The sequence below is a fragment of the Musa acuminata genome, chromosome BXJ1-11 (genome assembly GCF_036884655.1).
Source record: "Musa acuminata AAA Group cultivar baxijiao chromosome BXJ1-11, Cavendish_Baxijiao_AAA, whole genome shotgun sequence".
Lineage (NCBI taxonomy): Eukaryota > Viridiplantae > Streptophyta > Magnoliopsida > Zingiberales > Musaceae > Musa > Musa acuminata.
This window is the reverse complement of record NC_088337.1, coordinates 20,798,123-20,824,931: the sequence shown is the minus strand read 5'-3', so window position 1 is coordinate 20,824,931 and position 26,809 is coordinate 20,798,123. Positions and strand designations below refer to the sequence as shown.

Sequence of the window (26,809 nt, the reverse complement as noted above, 5' to 3'; positions counted from 1 at the left end):
TATACATACCCGAGCTATGATACATACGTGTAGGTCGTCGAAGGAAAGAGACCGAGAGAGAATGAGGGGAACGGCCGCGGATCACTTGGAGTTGCTCCCCGCGCCATCACCTCCCTCCTCCTCCTCTTTCTCCTCCCATTTCAGGTCCCCTTCCAAACCCCCAATCCTCTCCCACCTTTCTCTCTTCGATCCCGTATCTCTCATCGATTGACGTTTTTTACGATTCTTTCCGTGATTTCCGTTGTTCAGCCCTGGGCGTCACTACTACGTCGCGGTCGATCGGCTTCAGTTCAAGATGGTATGCCTGGAACCCCCAACTCTTATCTTGCAGATGTATGTATCTTGGTTGGTGATCAACTGGATCTGGTTTGGATTGTGGATGGCAGGAGACACTGGTGGATCTTCTCGGAGTGGCTGGGCGCCGTCCGTCGCTCCCCATCGTGCTCTGCTGCAGCTCGCGGGACGAGCTGGACGCTGTCTGCGCTGCCGTCTCCAACCTCTCCTCCATCTCTCTCTCCCCACTGGTCGGTGTACCTTTCCCCGAATTTTCTTAAACTGTCTACTGTTTTTATGAAGCTTTTGAGGGGGAAAAAAGGTTTTTCGATTTGGATATGTGGTGACAAGATAGTTTGATCTTTCACGTGGACTTGTTGGTATGTTTGCCAATTACATGATAAGTTAAAAGGTTTGGACGTTAATTGAAGAATTATCTTGATGATTTTATTTTAATATACCAATTTTGACTGGATTTCATTTTTTTGATGTTTGCTGCATAAAGTACATTCTTAAGCCATTTTCATTTTGTTATGATTGTAATGTGAAATTCCGTTTCTGATCTATAAATCAATCATTTTTTAAGTTGGAAGAGGGTAAAAATGTGAATGTTTGTGATTTATTAATATTTGAATGGTCAACGGAGCAAGAGGTCTTGCGCAGCCAACTGTGCCGTTAAGGATTATTCATCCTATGATATGGTTAACCAAACTTCATATGTATGTATGTTTCTTGTCTCACTGAAGTTTAATCTTCTATTACATGAATTGTTCATTTTATCACATTTGTTTGTTCCATCTCGTTTTGCAAGTATCCTATTGCCATCATGTATTTTGAATCTTAAATATGTAATAATGTCTAGTGACATTGTAAGCTTCGTCATGCATTTCTTGAGTATTTAAACTAAGTCTTTTGCATTTACATTATTTATACATATGAAGGTAACAGTTACTAATCATGTGGGTAAATCAATGGAAACTTAGAGTAACATGCTTACTGCTAGCAGCAAGTATAAGCTGAAAAATTTCCTCATTTTCTTTTCTTCCATGGTTGCTACTTAAATAGGAGAGTTAGCCCTATGTACACAGTCACTGTAATTAGCAGCTTCGGTAATTTGAACATGGAATTGATACCAAATGCATCTTCTACTGCAGTGAGATCCTTTATGATTTCTATCTAAATCTAGATTATTTTGTTTGAATTAATGGTTTTCCATTTTTTGTAGTTAATATGTACACAACTCATAGCATATCTTTGCCTATGCAGTATAGTGATCTGGCAGAAAATGAGCGTGCGATGGTATTAGAAAAGTTCCACCACTGTAGTGCACAATGGAACCAAAACACTAGCCTTTTTCCTGAGGATGATCTTGAATCTAGTACTGAAGCTCGAAAATCATGTATGATAGTTGTAACTGATGCCTGCCTACCATTAGTCACTGCAGGAGAGGCACCTCTTTTGGCTCGTGTCCTAATAAATTATGAACTGCCAACAAAAAAGGTGAAGTCTTAGGCTTGTTAAACTAAAAAATTTTAACGATCTCTTTTTGTCACTGTATTTCTCTTTTCAAATTTCTCATATATATTTGTTTGCCTTTACCAGCTATGTGTCATTTTTATATTATATGCTTTATAGTCATTTATAATTAGATTGTTGACATACAACAGTTCATGATTGACAACTGCTGCTGCTGCTGCTTTCTGATATCTCCTTTTATCGAAAGCCAAAATTTGTGAAAATAGGCTGGCTTGTGAGCTCAACAGTTTTCTTTTAAGATATTGACACGATGAAATTTACAAATTGCTTGTTTAATAAAATCTAGAACGATATAGTATGGAGTGAAATAGCTTCTTTATATTTCTGAAAAGGCGGTCTTTGAGATGCCATCATGACACTTCCTTTTAGCTGCAGTTAGATATTGTCTGGTTCAAAATTTTCTTTTCATTCAACAGTTTTGCCAACTTACAAATGTGAGACTCAAGTAAATAATTCCTTTTGTAACCTTCTATTTGTTTTCCAAAAGAAAATTAACTATATTAACTTAAAAAATGAGTACAATTGACATGAAGCTCTTTAGAGCTCAAAATAGACATAGAAATAGAGTCTAATTGGATCCCCAGACCTGCTCTATCCTAAATTTTTTGCATGAACCGTCAAACTATGAGTAACCCTATTCCCATCTTTTAAGTTATGAGAGATTTTTACATTTTGAAAATATGACATATAATCAAATATGTTGCTGAATAAATTTCTGATAAACCTTGGAGGAGAATTGCCCTTGTTTAGGATCTTTACAAGGGAAAGGTTATCACTTTCAATCTCAAGATTGGAAACACCTTCTCTACCTGCATGTATGATGCCCTCCTTAATTGCAAGTGCCTCATTTGAGCAGTTATTCATCTCCTCATTTGGTTTACAACCTTTCAAAAGACATCTTCCATTCCTGTATCGTAAACAAAATCCTAAGCATCCCTTACCCGAAGAGGGATCAAAAGCACCATCTATATTTAATTTGACCCATCCGAATGCAGGTCTATTCCATATCCCCTTAACATGAGATGTCTCACCATGAAATCCTACAGACTTCTTGATATATCTACAATCCACCATATATCTGCAGGCTGCAACAAAAGGATGTTCACACAAATAGTAAGAATGTGCATTACAAATTCCCATTTTAGTTTGTCTCACAGAAGTAGGTAATTGCAAAATAAAATAACTTTTGGAATGATAAGAATTAACCAAAGTCATGCCATAGATCCAAATTGTGACATAGATATTATCCTTAACAGAGGAATTTATATGCTATTCTAGTTGGTGTCTGCCCATTGGAGTGAGACCTCCAACATATATAGTCATCATTAGGGGATGAGATATCTCAATATTAGTAATTTTAGAAGCAGTAATGTTACCAAATAACTCATGAAGCAAGATGAAATTTCAGTTGCCATCATTTATAAGTTCATAAAGATGCATTTGATTATTATAACGCCATATTAATAAAGCTATGTATTAAGTATTAACTGTAAAGAAAGTCAAACAATCAGTCGTCCTTAAAAAACTTTATAGAAGTACCATCACCAATAACATGAGTAAAACCAGATCTCAGAACTATAGAAGCCTGAATGAAAAGTCTCCAACACCAGTTAGATTTAATGAGATAGGTATTCGTCCATAATGAGTGCCAACCATATTTGGCACTAACAACCTCGATCCAAAGGTTTTTGACTTTAATAAGGTAAATGTATATTCTTTTAGTTTGAAGAGCAAATTGGGACACTTTAATTAGGAAGACCAAGGTCACCTTCATCTTTTGAATGGATAACTACATCCCTAGAAATAAGAGACATGCCTTTAGTATTATGATCTTTTTGCCAAAGGAAGGATTTCATTGTTTGATCAAGTAAAGAAATAGGCTTTTTTTGGCATCCAAGAGCCATGTAAAAACATGCAAAGGTGACGAATGCAAAACTGATTTAATAATACTTCCCTCTATTTGAAGTGCTGTAAAGACTTTCTTGTCTTCCTTAATGTTGCATTTGGATTGAGTTCTTGGATCACTTTAGTTCCATTCTTGATGAATTATGAGAGCTTCACTTTGTTAATTCGTTGACTCTTGGCATTCCATGAACCTGAAACAATGAGTACATGTGCATCAGGTTAAGAATAGATCAAGCACACCTTATTTGCAGTCGAATACAAGTTTTGTTTTTGAATTGTTGGTTCCAACCAATCATTATAATTAGGTTTGCTTAAAAATTGCTAGTTTATTGAACCATGTTCTTTTGATGTGCTAACATTTTATAGAAAATCAATCCAGCAACCACATTATTATGATTCAACCCTTCAATTTCCTTTTTACATAATATCATATCTTGATTGACCTTTGATAAGACCCCCAAGGTTTTATTATAGAAGAAATGAGAGAAAAGGGGATGATCACTTCAAGGGGATCGACCTCCTTGATCACTTCGAGATGATCGACCTCCTAGGGTTTGTCAAAAGACTAAATAATATTTTATTGCTTGCCGAAAAGAAACAGTTACATCCTTATTTATAGAGTTCCACCCAAAGTCCATTAGGATTTGGACTCTTAATAATAAATAAAAATTAAATAAATCCCTATCCGATTCTTACTAAACTAAACAAACTCAATAAACATTATTCAAAAGCTCAGAAAATAAAGGGATCCTAACAATTCCTCCCCCTTCAAATCAGCCTTGTCCTTAAGGTTGAGCAGCATCAAACTCGGGGAGTTTCTCTTTTAGCACTTTAGTCGCATGGTATTTGCGGCGCATCACAACTGTTGATCAAGTAAATACAGTCTCCACTTCTTGATAGTGTAAGTAATAGGTCGGCCTTTCGGTGTAGTAGTCGTTACAGTCTTTTAAAAAACCCTCTCCATTCAATGGCTAGTGGCAGTTGTGACCTTACTTCCACGTCTTCCTTTTAGGATCACCCGCTTTCTATTAATAAAAAACTTCATGATTAGTTTAGAAAAATTCCACGAAACATCACCCAGGGTTGATAGTCATTCAATTCCAAGCACCACTTCGAAGTCTTCCAAGGGTAGCAAAAAGAAGTCCACAAGCAACTCTTGGCCCTGTATAATCAACTTTATCTTTGAACATTTGCTATCACAAGTTAAAATTTGTCAATCAACGACCTTTACTTTGAATTAGTTATAGCCTTCAATGTGGTAAGCCAATCTGTCATGAACGGTTGTCACGCACTCGCAACAACTTCGTTCAACGAACCGTTCGTCGCTTTTGCATGCTTGAACAGAGACATGGCAGCCTGTTTTGTCTTAGTTTTGTGTTTTTGCTTGTAAAAATACATGTTCGAATAGGTTGCAGTGCACAGTGCAATCGCTCATCGTGTTGGGCCAAAAAGCCCCAAAATGGCTCTGTTTTCGCGGGCCGCGGGCTGTTTTCTGCAGCTCGCTGCAACGCGCGAAATATCAGCCATCTCAGCACCTTGGAACCCCCCGGGTGGCACAGGGCTGGATGAGGCTTCGGTATATTGTCAGGCGTTGAACAATCTTCACAAGTTCGCATGTTTTCTTGACGGGAACTTGCCTTCGCGGCTGACACTCGGTGAGCAGTTGTTTGTGGACTTGCAATTGTTCGTTTTACCTTCTAAAGTCCTTGTTTTCCTCCTTCCTCTCTTTTCTCCTGTGCACGCAAGGTGTTTGCTGAATTGATTGTAAAGCTTCCCTCTTTGTGAGACGTCGAGACTTGTCCGTCGCTCGTTTTCAATCTAATCAACTTTCTGTTTTACAGGTCCTTCGGGACCTGTACGAGGTTGCAACTAGGCTGAACCTTTGCGGACGTATATGTCCCAAGGACTCCTCAAGACTTAGGCAATCCCAGCTAAGTTTGAGAAGTTGGCGCAAGGGTGCATCGCGACTTAGGCAACTCAAGCTAAGTTCGCGTCTTGGCCGTAAGGGTGCCTCACGACTTAGGAAATTTCAGCTAAGTCCGTGACATTGTGGTATCAGAGCGGGCAAGCAATTCGAGCAAGCAGCTAAGGAACTTTGTAAATTCGCCATGACAAAGCATCGTGGAGAATCAAGCAAGGCAGGGCAAGTCGGACCTTTACCCCAAACAGCCGTAGGTGGGCTGCAAGTGCAAAGTCGCTCTTATGTCGTTGGAGCCGCTTTGGAGGATCGTGGCAGCAAATCTGATGAGCGAGAAATTGGCTACTCTCCGCGAGCGGAGGAGGCGCAATCTGGAACGCCAATCGGGAAGAAGAGCCATAAGGAGAGACTCACAACGGCGGAAACCTACTTGGATGTTCTTGAAGCGAGCTTGAGGAACTCTACCAAGGCCAGCGAAGGCTTCTTGGAGTAGAGAGCTCGCAAGAAGAAGTTGAATCCCGAATCGACAAGGTCGAGGCCCTAGTCGATCGACTGTTGGACGACACCAAAGAATCCGTGCAACATTTGCAGGAAGTCGTGGCAGAACTCACTTCCAGGGTGACCATGCTCACAAGGGTATTGAATGCGGGAGGAAGCAACACCCGTGTTGCGCCGCCACAAAACTTGAGGGCACCCGAGCCGCATTGTTATGGAGGCGCCCGAGATGTTAAAGGGCTCGAGAATTTCTTGTTCGACATGAAACAATAATTTCGAGCTACGAGGTCTGATTCTGAAGAAACAAAAGTTTCGATAGCAACCATATATTTGAATGGGGATGCAAAACTTTGGTGGTGAACCCGTTGGACGGAGATCCAACAAGGTCGGTGTCGGGTGGACATATGGGAGGACTTAAAGTGAGAGTTGAGAACTCAGTTTCTACCTGAGAACACAGAGTTCGTCGCATGGAGGAAGTTGAGACAACTCCTCCAAAGTACTTCCATCCGAGACTACGTGAAGCAATTTTCTGCGCTAATGCTGGACATACAGGACATGTCCGAGAAGGATAAGCTATTCAGCTTCCTTGATGGTTTGAAGCCATGGGCTCAACAAGAACTGCATCGAAGAAATGTCACCGATGTGATCGGGGCAATTGCTGTCGTAGAAAGGCTCATTGACTTTGTTTCCTCTGAGGACCCGGGAAAAAGGAAACCATCTTCAGGAAATCGCCCTCCAAAATATTCTCGAGGGAAGGAGCTTGGAGGCGAACAGAGGAAGAAGAGTTCCCACAAAGGGCCAAGCTCAAAAGGCAAGGCCCCGAAACCTGGCGGATGCTTCTTATGCGGAGGGTCGCACATGGTGAGGGAGTGCCCATAGAAACAAGCACTCAATGCTTTAACAGCTTCCATCCATCCCCCTAAATCAAACAAGGGCAAAGCCGTCGCCCTTAGTTCAAGCAGTTTAGAATCTAGCAACGACGATGAGGAGTCGCAGGGTCCCTGAATGGGAGCAATGCGTTTGTTAAATGCATTACGAGGTCAAGTGGGGAAGAACATGAAGGCAAAGCTATTGAAAGTAGAGAGTAGTGAACTGATGTACGTGGACATTGAGCTCAATGGCCAAACAACCCGTGTAATGGTGGACACGGGAGCTACCCACAACTTTATTGCCGATCGAGAAACAAAACGACTTGGGCTGATCTTGGAGAAGAACCTAAGTCGAATGAAGGCGGTGAACTCGGAGGCCAAGCGAATCTCCAGATTGGCAAAGGGAGTTCCTATCAAGATTGGAACATGGAGCGGGAGCACAAACATGATGGCGGTGCCACTGGACGACTTTCAAGTGATTCTTGGAATGAAATTCATGCACGCGGCGAAGTTGATGCCAATGTCATTCCTAAACTCTCTATGTATGATGGGAGGTGACGACCCCTGTGTGGTTCCCGTCTCTTAGAGAGGAACCAGGGAACCTTAACAGATATCGGCATTACAACTGATACGAAAAGACGAATTAACATTCGTGGCTGCTAATGCTATGAAGTTAGAACCAATGATTTAAAAAGCGCTAGGCGCCAAGGTCTAAAAACGCTCGAGGCGCTAGGCGCTCGCCCAAGCGCTCGCTCGAGCGAAGCGAGGCGCTAAAATATAAAAATATATAATATAATTAATAAATATAATTATTTAAAATTTTAAATAAAAATATGCTATTAAATTAATAAAATCTAAGATACAAAATCATAATGTCATATTAACAAAAAGTTCAAAATTCAAAACAATAAAATTTTACATCAAAGTCATTCATCATAATCAATATTATCATCATTTTCACACAAATCATCTTTGTTGAATCCGTCCTCTTCCTCTTGTCCTTCGACTCCTTCCTCTTCATCAAAATATGTTTCATTCTCTATGTCTTCAACAATAGCAGGAGCCGAGCTTGATGCTTTTGCACACATTTTTCTCTTTGTCATCCGTCTTGTATATGTTTGTAATTATCCAGCACCTGAAGCTCTTGCTACATCTCCCCATGTCAATTTATCATCTTCAAATACAAGCTTGTCTTCGGCATCTTACAAGTTAGCACCCATTTCTCCTATCAACCACTCATTTGAATTATCAATATCTTGCAATGAGATTGAATCAATTCTATTTTGCAAATCATGATGAGCCTTCAAAGCTTGATTATACTTTACGTAAACAAGATCGTGCAATCGTTGATGTTCCAACCGATTACTTCTCTTCGAGTGAATCTGTAATGTCATATAATTTAAAAATATATTAATACATCTATCTAAATAAATAAATAAATTAAAATAAAAATATTTAGTGATCCTTACATGCTCAAAGACACTCCAATTTCGCTCATAACCCGAAGCATTATATGTCAAACTAAGTACTTTGATAGCAAATTGCTGTAAGTTCGTGGTGGAATTTCCAAATAGACTCCATCATTCAGCTGCAAAATTTATGTTATTATTAGCAATAACATAGTAACATAATATATATGAAATTAATTATATCAAATTATTAATACCTGCAGACGTAGTTGTCTTAGATCGAACGATAATTGAAATTTCAAAAAGACATTCGACATTTTTATATAAAGATAATTCACGAATAATCTTATCTTGAACCTCAAGACTGGGAACTAATTTTGCAACTCACTGATATAACCCATCCAAAATTTTTGCATCAAACCCAACAGATTTAATCTTATAAAAGAATTCAAGGTTCAAATAATATCCTACTGTATGTAAGGGACAATGAAGTTGACAATTTCATCTTTCGTCAATGATTGTAAAAATTTTATCATATTTTTCTTCATTTTCATTAAAAGACCTTTTAATCGTCTCCTTTGCTTTATCCATAGCCTCATAAATATATCTCATTGCAGGTTTATTTTCATTATCCACCAACCGAAAGACTCGAACATGAGGGCCCATTACCTTTGATATATAAACTACATGATTATAAAAGGATGGTATTAAGATGATATCAGTAGCCCTCTTGCCTTTTGTTTCTTTTGCCCATTTGCTTGTCACCCATTTCTCAGAGGTCTTTGAGCATGTAAGGATCACTAATGTCAAGAATGAAGTAATAAATCGGGTGATATCATATCTAACTAATTCTTTGTTCCCTGTAAATTCTCTCATCATATTCAAAGCCCCAATATGATTATAAAGAAATCCAACAACAAAAATTGCCTTCTCTAGGGTTTTCTTGATGTCTAAGATCTTTCCAATATCCTCCAACATTAAATCAATACAATGTGCTGCACATGAAGTCCAATATAAGTGTTGTCTTTTTGTTTTAAGTAATTTACCTGAGACAAAGGATAACAAAAATGATAAGACTTAAGAGTTTTAACACATTTAATTGAAGATAAAATAATTAAAAAATTCAAAAGATGAATATTACCAGCTAATACATAGTTGCTTCCATTGTCGGTTATGATTTGAACAACATTTTGTTCTTCAATTTCTTCCATGAAGTTGTCAAGTAAATCATATATCTTGTCTCCAGATTTTACAAAAGATGAAGCATTTATTGACTTTACAAACATAGTCCCTAAAAAACAGTTAACCATAAAATTAATTATACTCCTGCGCCTCCTGTCAGTCCAAACATCTGACATAATAGAGCAACCATGTGTTGCCCATGATTCTTTATGACCCTTTAGTAAGTCATTTGTATAATTCAACTATTTTTGCAATAATGAAACTCGCATCTCATAATAACTTGGAGGTTTTAATCCCGCACCATATTTTTCAATATCTTTAAAACTGTCTAAACGAGTTGTACTAAAGGGAAGACCAACCTGATAGAAGAAGCGAACAATGTGCTGAATTGTTCTTCCTCTTATTTCTTTATCACAAGCATCACTTATATTTGTTCGTCTAAATTTTGAGCCTCCTGCTTGCCCTTGTTGCTTCTGGGATCCTTGAAACATATATAGATTCATCGGTCTTTTTTTACCCTTCTTAGTGCTCATAACTTCTTTTGCTTTTTTATCGTATACTTTTTTCCTACTTGGGTTAATACTCATAGAATAATTTTCTTCTTCATCCCTGAGATGTTCAACATTGTCTTCTGGTAAATTCCTGTAAGATTCATTCTTTTGTGTCTTCTTTTCATTCATATAACTCAGCAACTCTTCTTTTACCTCAGGTGGACACTTTTTGCCAACTGCTGCATTCTTGAAATTTCCTACTAAATGTTGTTTTGCATGAAAAATACCATCTCTAGTAGTCTTATCGCAGAATATGCCAGTCACTGCATTAGGATCTTTCGGATCCTTTATATAATTATACTTCCATGCAGGATCTTTTTTTGATGCCATTGGAGACTCTATTTGCGTGACCAGGTATGGGGCGTTTGAGTTATTGGTGATGCCTTTCGGCTTAACCAACGCTCCAACCACGTTCTGTACTCTTATGAACCAACTATTCAAAGAGTATTTGGATAAGTTCGTGGTCGTCTACTTGGACGATATCGTCGTCTACAGCCAAACGCTCGAGGAGCATGTCGAGCACCTTCGGACAATTTTTCAGGTTTTCAGGGAGAACACTTTGTTCGTGAAAAGGGAGAAGTGCTACTTTGCTTAAACAGAGATCTTATTCTTGGGGCATCGAATTGGTGATGGCTCCATTCAGATGGACAAATCAAAGGTGCAAGCTGTTGCGGAATGACGAACTCCAAAGAAGGTGCTAGAGCTGAGATCCTTCCTTGGTTTCGTCAACTATTATCGACGCTTTATAGCGGGGTATTTGAAGCGTGCAACTCCACTGACGAAGTTGCTGAAGAAGGAGCAGCCTTGGAGGTGGTATGATAAATGTGAAGCTGCATTCCAAGATCTGAAGGCTGTTGTGTTGGAAGAACTGGTGCTCAAATTGCCGGACTATAGGGAACCCTTCGAAGTCCATACAAATACTTTAGACTTCGTTATTGGGGGAGCACTCATACAGGCGGGTAATTCGGTGGCCTATGAGAGCCGCAAGCTCAACGAGACCGAGCGGTGGTATCCGGTGCACGAGAAGGAGATGACAGCAGTGTTCCACTGTCTATGAGTTTGGCGGCACTACCTTCTTGGATCACGATTTGTGTTGAGTACAGACAACATCGCTTTGAGCTATTTCCAAACTCAGAAGAAACTCTCCCCAAAGCAAGCACGATGACAGGACTTCCTGGCTGAGTTTGATATAGTAATGGAGTACAAGCCCGAAAAAGCAAATGTCGTGGCCGATACATTGATCCGGAAAGTGGAGCGAGTGAATGCCGTACAGTTGGAGGGCAGAGGCCAAGCAAGTCAGTTGCACTCCAACTTCCTTTTCAAGATTAGGGATGGATTGTACAATGATCCCCAGGCAGTAACCCTGATGCAACTCATCAAAGAAGGCAAGGCACGACGATTTTGGGTCCAGGAGGGACTCGTTTACATAAAAGGGAATAGGGTTTATGTCCCTCGAGTGGACAATTTGAGGTGTGAGCTCTTAAGAGAGTGTCGCGATTCTCTTTGGGCTGGACATTCGAGCATTCACAGAACCTTGGCTCTCGTGGAGAGGGCCTTCTACTGGCCGAAGATGGGGACTGATGTGGAGGAATATGTTCGAACGTGCCTCACTTGCCAACAAGACAAGGTGGAGCAACGGAAGCCGGTGGGATTTTTGGAGCCGTTGCCCATACTAGAAAGGCTGTGGGAGAGCATTTCCTTGGACTTCATATCAAGCTTGTCGGCAGTAGGGGGACTCGGATCGATACTTGTGGTGATCGATTGATTTTCAAAGTATGCAACTTTCATTGCTGCACCCGTACACTGTTCAGCAGAGGAGGCGGCCAAGCTGATGATGAAGAATGTGGTGAAGTATTGGGGAGTCTCGTACAATATTATCAGTGATCGAGACGCTCGGTTCCTAGGACGATTCTGGACCAAGCTATTCAAATTGTTGGGGTCTAAGTTATACTTCTCCACTAGCCTCCACCCCTAGACAGATGGCCAAACCGAAAGGATAAACTCGCTCCTGGAGCAATATCTTCGGCACTACGTGAGTGCCAACCAACGAGATTGGGTAAAGCTGTTGGACATAACCCAATTCTCCTACAACTTGCAGCGGAGCTCTGCGTCCACCAAGAGCCCCTTCGAGATCTTAACAGGACAACAACCGTCGACTCCTTACACCTTGGCTATCGGATGCACTAGGAGTAGTCCGTCAACATATCACTTTGCAAAAGGAATGACACTGAAATGCAGATATTGCGCGGACTTGGAGAAGGCAGCCAAAAAGATGAAGAAGTGGACCGACTTGGGAAGGCGACCGTAAGAGTTCAAAGTCGGCGATTTGGTGTTGGTGAAGCTCCAACCAGCATCACTCCAATTCTTTAGGAACAAAGTACAAAAAGGATTGATGCGTAAGTATGAAGGGCCCTTTCCAATTATCAGTAGAGTGGGCAACGTCTCCTACAGGTTGTAGCTGTCGGCGTGGCTTAAAATTCATAACGTTTTTCACGTCAGCAACTTGAAAGCCTACCACTCAGATCCGCAGGATGCTTCCCGAAGTGTTCCAACTCGGCTACCCCCCACCAAAGCCTCCTACGAGAAGCGAGTTGAAACCATTTTGGCAGATCGCAAGATAAAGCTACCCAATGGAGCTGAGCAGACTGTCACGGACAAACTTCTAAACAAGATGTTTGATGTAATGCTTATGTATGTCCGTGTCTTTTGGTATGTTCATGCTTTGTACAACATGTAGAGGGATGACCAAAGACTTAATATTTCAATTTTAGTTGGGTTTGGTGGCTGCTTTAGGCTTGTAAATAAAGGTTGTGTCATGTGGACACTTGTGAGAGATTTTCGATCTGTAGTGGATCATTTTGACCCCTTGTTGTGCAACTGTTCAGAGCTTGTAAAGTCTGTTTATAATTTGCATTGTCTATGAAGTGTTTCCTGAAATGTTTGCTTGTGGATCCTGAGTGAGGCGCTTTCTCTAACCCAGTTTCTCTTTTGTAGGTCCTAAGGGATCATGGGAGGCTTCGGGGAGGCTGACCTTTGCGGACGGACACGCAAGGGTGCCGCACGACTTAGCCAAAACCAGCTAAGTCCGTGACAGATGGTATCAGAGCGGGACAAGCACTCATAGAAACACTTGGCATGCAAACGTGGGGGACCTAGCGGGGCTGTGTTGAGGGCAGTCAGCACACGCACGACCATTTGGGGGAAAACGGGCATGGAGATGTAGGGAAAAGGAGCCGCTCGGAGGAGCGGGCATCTGAGATTAGCATTCAGAGGAATAGCCAACCCTTCGTGCAAGAGGCACCACGAGAACAAGCAAACTTGGAAGAATGCGGAGCTTACAAAGGTTGGGATGACTATGTTTGAGCTACGGCTCAACGTTGACAACCATACTTGATGGTGCTCAAGGCAAGCGAGGCGCTTGGTAAAGGATGAGACCATGCAAGGTGGAATGAGTTGCTCAGCGACCGAAAGAGTTGTGCAAAGCTCACAGAGGTGATGGGAATTGCGAACTCGAAGAATTCGGTACTCATGCATGGGCTTGTATGCAAACGATGGAATGTTCGCGGCCATCCCAATGCGACCGATACTCGGCGCCATGGAGCATTGAAACTTTCTCTTCGGCATGTGAAGGATACGTCCGTAGGAGGCTGAAGTGTGCAGCAAGTTCAGCATGTTGCTAGGCCTTGAGTGGTGCAGCGGGGCTGTATTGACGTGGAGTCACAATCTAGCAAGTGCGTTTGTAGGAGGCAGAACAATGCGCAGTTTGTTCAGCAAATCGGAGTAGTCCAAGGGGATGGTGGTCTCCGAAACGAAGAGAGATATTGCTCTAACGGGATAGATATCCAGGAGGGATAAGTCCCAGCTCTCCAGAGGGAGAATCATGTGCAACAGACCGCACATGTTAAGGAGTAGTACCTCAAAAACAACAACTCCACGATGCTCAACGGACCGAGCGAGCGACGAGGAGTCGTCGCATGATCTCGCTTGAGAGAGTGCATTGGTGGATGCATTGCGAGATCAAGTGGGGGAGCGACCTAAGGCAACACAAATGAAGACATAGTTGGAGTCGATATGGAGATCAGACTCAATGGGAGGGTTGACCCGTGGAATGGTGGGCGCGACGGCCACCATCAACTCAATGCAAAATCGAGGAGCGGAGCAACTTCGGTGTAACTTGGCAAAGTACCCAAGCTGCATGAACGAAGCCAACATAGAAGATGGAACATGGAGCGGAGGCACAGTGCTTTCCTTGGACAGAGGTCAAGGACATGAACTTTTGCAGAGGCAAGAGCAGGATCATGTTGCTCCATGGGTCCTTCATTTTGACGGAGCAGACTCATATTGCATGGTGCCAAAGACGAAGGGAGCTTCTGGGTACATGCACCTTCTTTCGGAGAAACATTAAGGAACCAAGGTGACTCAACTTGCGGAGGCGAAGTTGGGTTCAGAAGGCCTTGGCACGGGGCAAGAGGATGCGGAGGCGGGTACTCTTGAAGAATATGCCATAGTGTTGCCAGTCAAGTTGCCAGGCAGGAAGCGATGCGCAGCGGAGATTGTGCTGGTAGGGGCAGAGGCCCAGGATCCAGACAATGGTGCACTAATTGCAACGAAATCGGTGGACTTCGGGAGCTACTAGGCGATGGACTGTCCTAGAGCGGTGCTTCATCTAGGTGTGACCCAAGAGTGGGTGGATGAATGCCGATTGTCAAAGGAGCGAACAAAATCGAAGGTGAAAGAGACCCTACGATGTATTGGCAGAGGCCACACATGGAGGGATCACAATTCGAGTTTATCCCACAAGGATCAGAATGCAATAGAGATGTCACCAGGAGACGACATGGTGCAGCGGATCGTGGTGGAACAGTTTGTGGCAATGCGATACACATAACATAGTCCCGTGAGGGACTAGATCATATGGAGGTATGATCGGGAGCTACTGGAAGCTCCACTTCGGTGAACAACATGACGATAAGAAGGGCTATGGATTCAAGGAGTGAAGGCCATGGTACCGCAGAGGCGGGTCTTCCGTGCGTGCATCGAATTTTGCATCGGATGAAAGCCTTGGTCATCAGCATATGGGGGCTGTGTTCCACCAAGGGAAAAGTTCGAATGCAGGTACCAGTGAGTCCCATGGGAGGGACTTGATCATGCAGAGGTATGATCGAAGTAGCTGGAGAGTTGGACTACTCCAGAGCCCATATTTGCTTAAGGGAGCCCGGCAAGTCAGAGGACAAGGTGGAGTAAGCGAACGTTGCTACCAAGGAAGCTAAGGAGAACAGAATCGGTGCAAATCCTACAATGTGATGGCAGAGGTCATGCATGAGAGTTACAGTCTTTTCCATCGACCAAAGGGAGCTGCTTGGAGAACACAGAGGTGTTGAAGCAGGAGATCGAAAGGGGCGAGGAAGCGACGATGAGTCCAGAGGGACTTAGCTACCCAAAATCAAGCATCAGTTAGAATGGAGGTGAACTCGGAGGAGTGCCACAGAGACATATCTACTGATCGTGAAGAAAAGGGATGCAGATGCGAGGTGACAGATAGTAGGGCCATGGGCATGGTAGCGCCATGGTACCGCAGAGGCGGGACTTCCGTGAAAGTCATTGATCCCTTGCTCTTATGGAGGGAGAGCGCTTGGTCGTGAAAAGGGCCGAGGAGGCGGAGCATGCAGAGGCAAACTCCAAGTACCGAGACAAGGCTGAAGGGCAGAGGCCAAGGAACTTTGTAAGATCGGTGTCAATGAGCTTCTCATCAAGATAGCCGAAAGTGAAGGACTTCGGGTCATGCAAGAGTGCACGACCAAGGAACGAAGCAAGTAGTATGCGGTACTATACCTTTGCTACTCAGTGGAGTAGGCGGTCGGGTTGATGGAGAAGACGGCACAATCCCAAAGGCGACCAAAACTACTAGAGACTTACTCCAAGTTGGGGTGAAAACTTCCTGCATTCCAGAAGTTTGATGGTATTGAGAAGGTGAATCACAGTAACTAACTCAACGCAAGGAGTGCAAACACTTCAAGTGCTTCAGAAGTGTGAGCAAATAGTAGACGAAGGCTAGTAACCAGCTCGATGCATGGAGTACAACCTCGAGAAGGCGGGCGAAGTCAAGTAACCTTTGCCTTCTCAACACTTAAGAGAATGGGCGAAACCGAGTATCCCAATTCTCTTATCTATCTAGCAGAGGAGCTCTGCACAGGTTCAAAGACCCTTCGAAGATAATGGAAGACAATAGTTATCATATCCTCACCAACGGTGATCAGTACTACTGAGAGTCGATTGTCCGCTTCATTTCTCAACGAAATGCCAATCGAAAGTGAAAATGAGTTCCCAATTGGTTCAATCATCAAAAGTTGCCCTTGTTTACATCGGTGCTCTCTACTCCACTTTTCATCACAGTGCCAGCACAAACCCTTCGCTGATCTTTCCTTGAGTTCTTCTCGGATTAGCCTCCAAGTGTTAGGGTTCCGGTTGGGAATAGATGGGGGCAGGTGGCTTGCTGATCATCTGTTTGTTATCACTTTTGGTGATTTTCCCTACTGATTTTTTCCTCATGTAAACGTGCAAATGATATTGCGACTGTCATAGTGCGGGGTTGGCGAGCTTTGATTGTTGAATCTTGTATTTTGATGATGAAACCACTTGATATGTGTTTATGATTTAATCTGCGTTTAGATTGACGTAGGATGCTTCGATCAGGATGAGACAATTAAAGCAGGAAAATCATGTTGTGCCGGAGGAACATGTCAGAAGATTGGACGTCGGGCTGGTGGATCGGTCGACGTATCGACAGAAGGCTTCGGTCCATGGATTCGGGCATCGGGCCAAGAAGAGCGGGTATTGCGCCAAGGATATCGGAGTTGCGGAGTCAACTGGCCGATTGGGCAATAGGCCACAAGAGAGGATGATGCGCCTAAGAATCGAACGAAGCGTCGAGGGACCAATGATATTCCGGACAACTTGATTAATTGCTTAGGAGTAATTGTCTAGATCGAACTTTTGTTTTACATGTGCAGGATTAACTACGATAGCTTGAAGACATAAAGCAAGTCTACCGGAGTCAAGTTCGATGGGTGTTCGAGAGTCCGAAGATTCGTCGGAGATGCTGCCGGAACAAACCGAGAAGAAATCGGGGACTTGTCGGAGTTTTCGGAAGTCCGCCGAAGAGATCGTCGGAGGTTCGCGGAGATCATCGAGAAGGCTCGGCTACTCGCTGAACTCGCCACAAGATCGGGAGCCTGTTGGGAGTCCGTCGGAAGAAATCCGAGGGTGTATCGGAAGTTCACCGGAAGATCACCGGAAGGAGACTCGACATTTGCCGGTTGAAAACTTGAACTATGTTTTCAGTTGCGTAGTTTGCATGTAATTAGGGTTAGGATTAAGGGATAATCCTATATCCTGGTTAGGGGCCAACTGGGCCCGATATTACCTAGTTTGGGCCAGATTTGAAGCCCATCTAGTGACCCGTAAGGTCGGGCGGTGGAACCGCCGGACTGGGCGGTGGCATCGCCTAGAACCCAAGGATCGGGCGGTGGTACCGTTGGACTGGGCGGTGGCACCGCCCAGTACATTGTCTGTGTCAGACACTGACAGGCGGTGGCACCGCCACCGACAGACAGAGGCGGTGGCACCACCTGCATTGGGAACCCAAGAGAATTCAAAATTTGGAGCCCAAATTTGAATCCTCTTAGGGTCTATAAATACCCCTCAATTCTCAGCAGAGAATACAACCTTTGAGAAGTTAGAGATTAAGAAAAAGCCTTAGCAAAGTATTTAGCAAGTCTTGTTTTCAATAGCTTAAGTGTTTACTTCCCTCTTTCTCTTTGAAAAATCTGTAAGAGTGTGAACCACTTGTAAAAGGTTGTAAGAGGGGTATTTGTCCTTCCCCTTCAAAGTGATTTGCTAGTGGAAGTTTGGAGCCTCATCGAAGAAGGCTTCGCAAGTGGATGTAGGTCATTTGACTGAACCACTTTAAATTGGTGTGTTCCTTGAATGTGTGAGTGTTTACCTTTCAGAAACCTTTATTTACATAGCAGTAAATTTTTGGTTTTCAACTCTTTACTTTACTCGAGCTACTTTTACCAAGTCATTCTTTGTCGAATCGAAATCTCTACGCATTTATGAAATCGTTTTTAAACTTACGAGTTTTAATCCGCTGCACTAATTCAACCCCCCCCTTAGTACTGCTCCGATCCTAACATTGACTTCACCAGATTTCTGAATTAAGTCTTTCGATAAATGTACCCATCAGTTGTTGTTCGGACTAATCTCTGGCTTGATTTGACAATCGTTCAAATCTGCTCTGATATTCTAACACTGTGGAAGTCTGACGAATTTTGGCGAGCTGCCCATCAACATTCTCGTATTCAGATGATCCAAAGCGAATAAGAAGTCCTTTCTTGAATTGCTTCCATGAGGGAACCCCGTGACAAGTTTCGTACTAATCATACCATTGGATTGCATCTCCATCTAGTTGGATTGAAGCTATTTCTACCTTGGATTCTTCTGGAGTTATGTGAAAACGAAAATTTTTTTTTGCCCTAGAGATCCAACTGGTTGGATCTTCATTTTCCCATCTTGGAAATTCCACCTTCATGCGTGGGTAGCTTGTGTCCTGTTCTTGGTTCCTTTTTCCCATGTCTTCAGATCGATTCAATGTAAGACTTTCTTGTAGTCAGTTCTCAATTATGGTTTCCAAGGTTTCTAATTGGGCTTTCACTAAGTTGTTGGTAGCCATTGCGTAAGACTATAGATCTATAATCTCCGATTCCTGTTTTTGGTGTCGGGTCAAGGGCATCAGTATTGCACTATTTGGTGCGATTGCTATGAAGTTTGGCCTGGGGTAGCGTTGGGGTGAGAGCGCTGTGGTCGCTACGAGGAGGCGGCGTCAGCGTGGGGAGTGGTCCGTTGGCCGGGAACAACGGCGGCGGCCCTTTCTCGCTCGAGCAGGATGGGGCGTGGTTGCCCTCACACTGCTCTCGACTAGGAGGCATGTTGCCGAGGGCTGGGAGGCTGCGTGCGGCTGTTGAGGCCTAGGTGGCTACGGCGGCTGCGGTGGTTGCGACGGTTGTGGTTGGAGGGCGACTACGGCAGAACGAGGGGGGATGGTCGAGCGGTAGAAGATGTAGGGATGGTGGATCTAGTGGTTGTGGTTGCGACCTAAGGGAAGGCAACGAGGGTCACAGTTGAGAGGTGGGCAACGATGGTCGCTGGTCGGGAAGCAACGACAACTACGGTAGCAGAGGGACCGATGGCTATGGTTGCCTTGCTTCACCTCTTTTCTTCCTTCCCTGTTGCGGTGGCAACCAGCGACTATTGTGGATGTTGATGGAGAAGGGGGGGTGGGGGGTGCTAGCCGGAGAGCAGCGGCAGCGGTGGTCGCTGGCCGGAAGAAGGGGCAGCGGTGGTGGTGCGGCATGGAACAATGCTCTGTTTCTGTCACTGGGAGAAGGGAAGGTTGCTGTCGGGGTTGAGAGGTAGCAGTGGTGGTGCGGCTGGGAGCAGTGTCGCTGAGGGTGAGTAGCAGCAAAGGGTCACCGAGGCTAGGCGCTGTGAGGGGGTGGTCCGCTGGCCGGGAACAGCGGTGGCAACCCTTTCTCGCTCGAGCGGGATAGGGTGCACGGCTGGAGGGCTGCTACGGTGCAACGAGGGGGGGTGCTGGCCAGGAAGAAGGGGCGGCGGTGGTGGCAACCGATGGTAGTAGTGGTCGCGGCAGCGACTCTGGCTGGCCGCGACGGTGGACTCTGTTTCGCTGGCCGGGCTTCTTTCTCACTCGAGAAGGATGTGGCTGCGTTCTCTTTCCCTTTCCCCCCTTTTTTTTTCTTGGATGATGATAACTGCGACGAGGTATTGTGAGAAATTACAACGAGAACGTGGAGGATCACTGCTCTGATACCAAATGATAAGACCCTTAGGGTTTTATCATAGAAGAAAGGGGATGATCACTTCGAGGGGATCGACCTTCTTGATCACTTCGAGGGTATCGGCTTTCTTGATCATTTCGAGGGGATCGACCTCTTAGGGTTCGTCAAAGGACTGAATAATATTTTATTACTTGTCGAAAAGAAATAGTTACATCCCTATTTATAGAGTTTCAATCCAGAGTCCATCAGGACTTGGACTCTTAAAAATAAATAAAAATTAAATAAATCTCTATCCGACTCTTACTGAATTAAACAAACTCAATAAACATTATTCAAAAGCTCAGAAAATAAAGGGATCCTAACAACCTTGCACAGTAGAAATCACTGAGGCGCATAAATTCTCAATGTTTTAGATCTAATTCTAAAACAGTGTAAGACTAGGAAGTATGGTGCAGATTCTGATAAGGATGATGAATTGTCATCTAAAGATATTGTATAATAATGTCATGGAAGAAAACGATGGCGAAGGAAAGAAAAGTGTGTTCATCCTATTCATCTTCTTTGTCAGTTCATAACAAATTAGGAAATACCATGAAAGATGTTGAATCATTCTAACACCAACCTATAGACAGTCATTAACTCAGTGATGCAGATTGTAGAATAAAGTGAGATCATTCTAACACCAACCTATAGACGTTGGGCAGCTCAGTCACGCACCTGAATAAAGTGAGATCATCGTGTCTTCCTCCTAAACCCTAATGATGAACACTATATCTTCCTCCTACGATGTGCGTGAAGGCAGCCCTTCGACAATTGCCAAGCAGCTTTCTTGTGTAAGGTGGCCCTCCAATGACAGCTTCTTATAGTAACTCTGTCCCCTCCCTTTTTGTCTTCTTGCTCCCTTACCAACTGTCAGCCCCCTCTCTCTCCTCCTCCCCTATGGCTACCCTCCCGACCAATATCTCCCACCCCCCCTCTTCTTCTCCTCCTCTTAGCTTCTTCTCCCTCTTCATCCCTTTGTTTCTTTCTCTTGTAATGTTAATCATTGTTAATAATACTTAAATTTTATCTTTTTTATTTTATTATTCATATTTTTTTCTTATTTATATTTTAAAATTTATTTTTCATGAGCGTCTTGCTTTGCGAGCACCTATTGTTAGGGTCGACATTTTGGCACCTTGGTGCCTTTTAGCGCCTAGCGCCTTTGGCTACATTGGTTTTGACTAAAAATACATTAGATAGAATTGATTTATGTATGAGCAGAACTATTGTTAGGGTTGGCTTTCTATATCAATTTTTTGTTCAGTTTAAATGTAAAGCTCTTTTAACATGGAATGAAGTATTTGCTTATGAAGTTCTGTGTTGCCTGCAGGAAACATATTTGAGACGTATGTCAACCTGTTTAGCAGCAGGTCTCCCCTTTTCGTTTCACCTTTTGTACAGCACATCATTCCTGAATTCATAGTAGTGACTTAATATGATGGGCCTGCAGATGGGATTGTGATCAACATGGTTGTTGGAGGTGAGGTAGTGGCTCTTAAAGGGCTCGAGGAGAACAGTGGTCTCATCATTGCAGAGATGCCCATAAATGTGAGTTGAGCTTTTAGGCTAATTTGTGTAAATGACGTAGTATTGACTGAGTCAGTTTTTCACCCTGCAGATCTCTGAGATCCTATGATATTCTTCTCGCTACATGTTAAGAGCTGTTCACAGCTACTAGACAAAGGACTTCCAAGTGATCAAATCTTTTACTACTGTCTTGTATAGAAAGATACTTTTTGATGATACTAACATGTAATTTATTCATGAACACTGTGAAGGAAAAGATCTGTAACATAAATAACTTGCAATTGTGATCAAATAAGTAATTGCAGCTGACTTATCATCTTGTGCGGTAGCAGATATTGCATGTTCTGAGTTATTTCCTATTTTGGTAATGCCTATGTATGGTGGAAGCTGTTGTTACTCCTTGCAATGGAGGCCATGCAGCTAAGTTCTACACTTGTGCTAAATTTAGCAAATATGTGTTACCATGTAAAAATTTGCTATTTGAGGTGCACCAAGATAGCTCTAAACTTGGTGATCTCATGAAGGTATAAGAACTTAAGTTTTCCTGAGACTTGCCTCAAAAAAGACATTCTCATGTGGTGATTAGTGATGAAACAAGATAGTGGCAGCTATTTGCGTCAGAGTCTTGATGAATATTAGATTATGTATCTCTATGCAGGTCCCATTGCAAAAAAAGAGGACAATCTTCCGCAATATGAGGATGATAGTTAGAACAAATGTCATATTCCTCGTCTTTAATTTGTGTACTATTTTTTAAAAATATTTTTAACTCCTGTTCAGAAATTTTAGTTATATTTGCTATATTTCCAAGGAATCTTTGGATGTTGCTAAATTCTCCCGAGCTTTTTACACTTTGAAAGCTTTCTTGGTTGTATTTCAACAAAAGTCTTCTATTATGTCGGCTTGATGCTACACCGAGAAATCTGTACTCCTTGATTTGTGCCATAAGATAGCATGTCTCTTAAATTTTCTGAATTGTTTTACAGGCACATTTGATCTGTAATATGTTGTCTTGCAAATAATTTGAGGAAGACAGTTTGCTGTAGTATTTGTCTAATAATATTTCAGCATGATGTTCTACAGAAATGGATGGAGAACAGAAAGGGATGCTCAATGAGATGAAGCTGTCAGTATGACGTGAGTTCCTTCCACACTGCAATTTTTTCATGATTTCTCAATAATCAGAGGAAAACTTGTTCGTTTGAAAATACTAGAGTCACTAACACCAATATATTAATGGACGTTTTCTTTTTATCGTTAAGAGCCTCTTTTGGTCATTCAAATCAATTAGATTTATCCTTTGTGCTCTTCTTAATCAAGGAAATATACAGCTTGATTACTACTGATTTTTATTACTGTTAATGTTTAAATGGAATTTTATTATGGAAAAAATGACTATAACTATAAAAAAGGTTACTACATTCATTGGAAAAATATAATTGGGATTTTGTAAAATTTGTTAAACACAAAATATAAGATCGACTATAAGTATAAAATAAATGCACTTAAAAAAATAAAAATGGATATACTATATAAAATAATAATCTCTGAAGGACTTATGCACAAAAAAGTCAGGGGGGTTCAAATGCAAATATAGAGGTGGTGTTTGACTTTTGGCCAATCGATGCCCAACTCTTCTTCCGTCTATCAGGAAATGGTGAAAGTGTTGGTGACGGGAGCGACCGGCTACCTCGGCGGCCGCCTCTGCCACCGGCTCCTGGAGGAGGGCCACGTCGTACGGGCCTTCGTGCGGCGGAGCGGCGACCTCAGCTCCCTCCCTTCGTCCCACCCCACTCTCGAGCTCGCCTATGGCGACGTCACCGACCTCCCCTCCCTTATCGACGCCCTCCACGGCTGCGACGTCGTCTTCCACACCGCCGCCCTCGTCGAACCCTGGATTCTCGATCCTTCCAGATTCTTTGCTGTGAACATAAACCCTTGTTTCCCTTACTTTGGGGTCTTTAGTTTATCGATAGGACACTGATTGGTAGAATGGAAGAGTTCGATTTTGATTGAACTGCAATTAAGGTTCAATAGTTTAAGCTAAGTTTTCTACCTATGCTAGGTATATTGGTTTGCTTGTGTTTTGTGTATTAGTATGACCATTCAGGAAATTAACTGTCAGATCTTTCACAAATTGGTTCAAGAATTTGTTCTTCCACAGTATGGTTCATCTGAATGATGTTTAGGATCTTTATATTTTAGCGTTAAAAACAGAAATGAAAACATTTCCCTGTTTCTTGAATGTAGGTGAATGTAGGAGGCTTGAGGAATGTGTTGCAAGCTTTCCAAGCAATGAAGACGCTGCGGAAGATAATTTATACGTCATCTTTTTTTGCTCTTGGACCAACAGATGGCTATGTGACAGACGAGAAACAGGTATCTCTGATCCTTAATTTGGGAAACCAGATTCATATTTAAAGTTAAAAAATTTAGACAATAACAAAGGATGTTCCCAACTGTTCTAGTTTTGAGGAAGCTCTAGCTATGTAATTATTCCCAGTGGAAGCTATGTTTGGGATGTCTTGTTGGGAAAACAAAGCTGAAAATACAGCTAACGCTCTCTGATTAAACCAAAGCTAACTTTATGCTAAATAGTTGATACCAGATAAGAAGAATCAGCTAACAAAGCTGATTCTTCATATCTCATCCTTTGCATGACAACAGTTTAAACCCTCATCAAAAGAGTGCTTGAGATAAATCTTGTAGTGTCATGTGCTCTTCAAACTTCGCAATGGAGTGTTTTGAGTAATGCACAACCTAGGATGCTAACTTTATGCTAAATAGTTGATATCTCATGCTTCTGAATGGAATTCATAGTTGCCGACTTAAAATGTCTGTGGAAAAGAATTTTTTTGTTTTTGCAAAACATGGTGGAATGTACGTAATCATGAATATGTAAATCATTTTCTTTCAAAAAGGCTGAGTAATATTTTTTTTAATTGTGAATTAACAATTTCTATCCAGAGATTTCAGTGAATATCTTTTGTCATATATATTCGGGAGATATTAACCTTATATGATGATCTAGCTAATTAAAAAATATTTGCTGCAGAAAATTGCTGTGTGTCAACTGAGTTTAAGTTTATGATGCCACTTCTTACCATATTCATTTTGGTGCATTAGACTTTGATGAGTGATTGGCACAGTACTTTTCTTATTAATAGTAAAAAAATCTGCTGTGAGTTTTGAAAACATTGACCTTATTTCTGTTATTTTTTTAGTTTGTTGAACAGAGGGATTAGATTAGTGCCTATTTGAAACTCTATGAGTTGTTTGTAATTAGTGCATCTTTGGAGTAGCCTTATAAATGTTGGAAAATGGTTGGCATCACATGATTGGAGTTGAATGTCCCCTCACATGTTCCCTATTTGGTCCTTCCACTTTCTCCCTGTCTGCCTGCATTGTCTGTATTGTTGAGCTATTGGTGGACTTCAAAAAAGCCTTCTCTATAGGTTTAGAATAAATATTTATCCTCATGCAGAGCATGTGGACATCACTGGTCCTAGTTAGTGGGAAAATGTTTAATAATTTCTTGAAGTTTGTTTTTAATCTCGATGAAGTATCAAGTTTCATGATTCTTTCACATCAGTTTATTCAATCTTTCAAATAAAGACAGTCACAGAAGTAGTCTTGCGGCTATACATCTCCCTCCTAAGTAGGCAAGTGTCATTTTTCATTTTGGATCTCACTTTCTAGAATGCACAGAAATGCCTTAGCCTTTGGTTCTTGTTCAATTAAGACAAGATCATTTGTCTATTGTTTGTAATTCCAGATGCATCAGGGAAAGATGTTTTGCACGGAGTATGAAAAATCCAAGGCTGTTGCTGATGGAATTGCATTGCAAGCTGCAGCTGATGGGACACCAATTGTTCTTCTCTATCCAGGAGTCATCTATGGTTCAGGGAAACTGACATCTGGAAATTTTATTGCAAAAATAGTAAGAACTGTTCTTCATTTTCAGATGATAAGGGATGCTAATTTGTGAAATAGGGATAATCTTTTATTTGATTAGGGCACAGATTCAGCATCTAACAGAATCTCATTTTCCTGGTTCTCATTGAACTCTTGGTAAAAGATGCACAGGTACCATGATCAGAGTTATTCATAACTGTTATGGCTCTATCCTTCTCATGTTAACCAGAGGGAGTTATCATTATAGATTTAAATTCCTAGGATTCTCAACTTATGCATTAACATCTCCAGAGTATCTGGGTAGACAAAACTAGCTCCAGCTACTGCATAGAACAGTCACCGATATTTCAAAATTTCATAAGCATGCTTGTGAACTTAATACTTCATGGTTTAAATTGATTTTGCTCTGTTATTTGATAAAACCAAGTATGAACGCAGGTACTCCCTTGAGAATTTAATTTTAAAGGGTAGTGAGGTCCATCTAAAATTAACTCTATCGGCATTTTGCTCTGTATTGCCTTTTTGATCTATTCATCAATAATTATCTGCAACTCTTTATGCATTCTCTTTAAAATTATGATGAAGTTCCCTTTGCCCTTTTGCAGCTGATCGAACGATTCAATTGGAGATTACCTGGTTATATAGGAGACGGGAATGATAGGCTGCCATTTTGTCACGTTGAAGATGTGGTAAGTGGCCATATTGCAGCTATGCACAAGGGCCAACCGGGTGAACGGTACTTGCTAACTGGAGATAACGCTTCATTCGTTCAAGTTTTAGACATCGTCGCGGCCATCACCAAAACAAGGAGACCATTGTTACATATCCCTCTGGGAATAATAGAAATCTATGGCTGGATATCGGTTTTCTTTTCTCACATCACAGGAAAGCTTCCACTTATCAGCTACCCGGTATGCAAATTGGAAATCCTCTTTAACTGTTCTTTTTTGGTTGCTTTACAGGAATACTCTTCTCTCAACCCAGTTGGTTTTCTACTTCATTTGTTGCAGGCTGTGAGGGTGTTGAGACATCAATGGGCATACTCCTGTGATAAGGCCAAAGCAGAACTGGGTTATAACCCTAGAAGCTTGCATGAAGGCCTTTCTGAGATCCTTCTTTGGCTCAAGGAATTGGGGATGATTCGGTACTAAATTCGGTAATTCCAATAAAAATAATTGTGGTAATTACTATCGTTATGCTTGTATGTTGGCAATATCTCTTTTTGTGATTGAAACAAAACGCATAAAAGCCGCATCGTAAGTAGCCCTTCGTTTTGCAATGCCTACAGCAGATCATCTTGTATATATATATATACATATATATATACATA

The 26,809-nt window shown here is 42.0% G+C and overlaps 2 protein-coding genes across 3 annotated transcripts; both read left to right on the top strand.

Annotated features, from left to right (window-relative positions):
- LOC135597256 (uncharacterized) lies at positions 1-21,892 on the top strand. 2 transcript variants are annotated; one of them, XM_065089968.1, is made up of 7 exons: positions 1-144; positions 250-298; positions 387-524; positions 1,540-1,773; positions 21,368-21,407; positions 21,488-21,585; positions 21,656-21,892. In XM_065089968.1, the coding sequence occupies exons 1-7, from the start codon at positions 17-19 to the stop codon at positions 21,671-21,673; spliced, it is 705 nt and encodes a 234-aa protein (XP_064946040.1). In that variant the 5' UTR covers positions 1-16; the 3' UTR covers positions 21,674-21,892. The 2 variants fall into 2 exon arrangements, with proteins under 2 accessions (XP_064946040.1, XP_064946041.1); XM_065089969.1 differs by lacking the exon at positions 21,656-21,892 and having other exon boundaries at positions 1,540-1,772; positions 21,366-21,407; positions 21,488-21,582.
- A 1,258-nt stretch (positions 21,893-23,150) lies between these two features.
- LOC135597255 (uncharacterized) lies at positions 23,151-26,742 on the top strand. Its single transcript, XM_065089966.1, has 5 exons — positions 23,151-23,488; positions 23,815-23,943; positions 25,340-25,504; positions 26,085-26,390; positions 26,490-26,742. Exons 1-5 carry the CDS (start codon positions 23,189-23,191, stop codon positions 26,628-26,630), a joined length of 1,041 nt encoding a protein of 346 aa, XP_064946038.1. The 5' UTR covers positions 23,151-23,188; the 3' UTR covers positions 26,631-26,742.
- The last annotated feature ends 67 nt before the right edge of the window (positions 26,743-26,809 follow it).